Genomic DNA, 1,758 nt, shown 5'->3' with positions numbered 1-1,758 from the left:
GATGATGAGTGAGTACAAGGAGGTTGTTGAGAGAAGGTACTTCACTGTCACTGGAGAACACCCTGATGATGAGATGATTGAGAAGATCATCACTGATAACGCTGGAGGTGAAGAGTTTCTCACTCGTGCGATCCAGGAACATGGTAAAGGAAAGGTCTTGGAAACTGTGGTTGAGATTCAGGATAGGTATGATGCTGCCAAGGAGATTGAGAAGAGTCTGTTGGAGCTTCATCAGGTGTTTCTGGATATGGCTGTGATGGTTGAAGCACAAGGTGAACAGATGGATGAAATTGAGCATCATGTGATGAACGCCAGCCATTACGTGAATGATGGGGCTAACGAGCTCAAAACTGCAAAGAATCATCAGAGAAGCAGCAGGAAGTGGATGTGCATTGGTATCATTGTGCTGCTTTTGATCATTCTCATTGTTGTCATCCCAATCATTACCAGTTTCACCTCTTCTTGAGTTGCTATGAGTTTTAACCCCCTTGTGTTTTCTTTCGCCCAAAGGATGTCTTAATCCTTCTGTGTTGTGTATCCAATTAATGTTTACAAATATATCCAATTGTCTTAATCATCTTGATCATTCTAATTGTTCATCGCCATTGTTACCACCAGCTTCAGTTCTGTTGTATCCATTTTGTTATGGAATGATGAATGTTTACAAGAAGAATGTATACTTTATATGAACCGAACACAGTAAGTATAAAATACAGATTTGAACTACAATGATGGTTCTTCTCTACCTGACCTTCCTGATTGGCAAAGCTTTCCCAAACAATTTTTCAACCTCATTTGCTTCCATTTTGATCTCATCCAAAAACTCCATCTCTTCTTTGCTTAACTCTCTCACAAAATTCTCCTCGTCTTGCTTTAATTCATTAAACCCTTCAGCCAATCTCTGGAACAAGGTCATCTCAGTCTTACCGACTTTCTCCACTTCCTTCTCTACTTCCTCTTCTATCTCTTCAACCTCCTTTACGATTATTCTTTCCCCTTCTTCCACCGTCTTCTCAAGTCTTTCCACCAGCGGAGGTTCAGGACCACATGTGTTATCTGTTCTAATGAATGTACTGAAGTCTCTGCCTATACTTTTTGCTGCTTTTTCAAGTTCTGGTACAATGCTATTGGGTAATACAGAACTTCTCGTATACACAACCGCACCACCATATCCATCCCAAGCATCGTTTCGCCCACGGTAGTACACAAAAATATAGTCTTCAGGTTTATTCTCGATCTTTGATGACAAAATATACCTGCAAGAATCATGTGAAAACTTTTTAGGCAAAAGAAGAGAAGCAAGACTAACTCTTTCTCCTGGGTGGATACAAGATGTTATTACCAGTCATCTTGATAGTGAAGGTACTCGTTGTCATGATTATAGAGAACACCAGGTTGGTTAGGATCTTGAACAAACGTCTGTACGGCTGACCTAGTAAAGAACCCACTGTCTAGGGTCTTTATTCTCCAAGAGATGTTTCCAACAAGCTTGTTTTCACCTTCTGTATGGAACTCATGCAGCTGGCAGTCAAAGGCATCAAAGGTAGGATTCAAGCCACTTGTAATGTACCACTTCCCACTAAAGTCTCCGATGTTGAAGTTCTGGACTAGAACAGAAGGGTCAGGGGCAGGAAACTCTCCGAGATCAGATTTTTTAGGAACACACTTTTTCCTCGTCACAGCACACTCGTTGAACTCATCAACTACCTTGTTCTCAAAAAGATCCCCGCATTTAATCTGAAATAAGAACAGAATTTG

The 1,758-nt window shown here is 40.8% G+C and overlaps 2 protein-coding genes across 4 annotated transcripts in view; one reads left to right on the top strand and one right to left on the bottom strand.

Moving 5' to 3' along the window:
* Positions 1–584, top strand: part of LOC104739448 (syntaxin-related protein KNOLLE) — a 2,589-nt gene extending 2,005 nt beyond the window's left edge. For 2 of the 3 annotated variants that reach the window (XM_019236051.1, XM_010459794.2), the window contains one exon: positions 187–584. In XM_019236051.1, the coding sequence (XP_019091596.1) occupies positions 187–466 (280 nt within the window). In that variant the 3' untranslated portion in view covers positions 467–584. Of the gene's footprint in view, positions 1–19 lie in introns of all 3 variants that reach the window. The other variant, XM_010459793.2, reaches the window with a different exon arrangement.
* LOC104743187 (violaxanthin de-epoxidase, chloroplastic-like) lies at positions 659–1,746 on the bottom strand (the record flags this gene model as incomplete). Its single annotated transcript, XM_010464300.2, has 2 exons — positions 659–1,256; positions 1,343–1,746. Coding segments are annotated over 2 exons (918 nt in total), but the record flags the coding sequence as incomplete, so codon positions are not given.

Source organism: Camelina sativa, chromosome 14 (assembly GCF_000633955.1).
Source record: "Camelina sativa cultivar DH55 chromosome 14, Cs, whole genome shotgun sequence".
In the NCBI taxonomy this organism is placed as follows: Eukaryota; Viridiplantae; Streptophyta; class Magnoliopsida; order Brassicales; family Brassicaceae; genus Camelina; species Camelina sativa.
The sequence above is the reverse complement of the archived record's forward strand: the minus strand, read 5'-3'. Positions and strand labels throughout refer to the sequence as shown.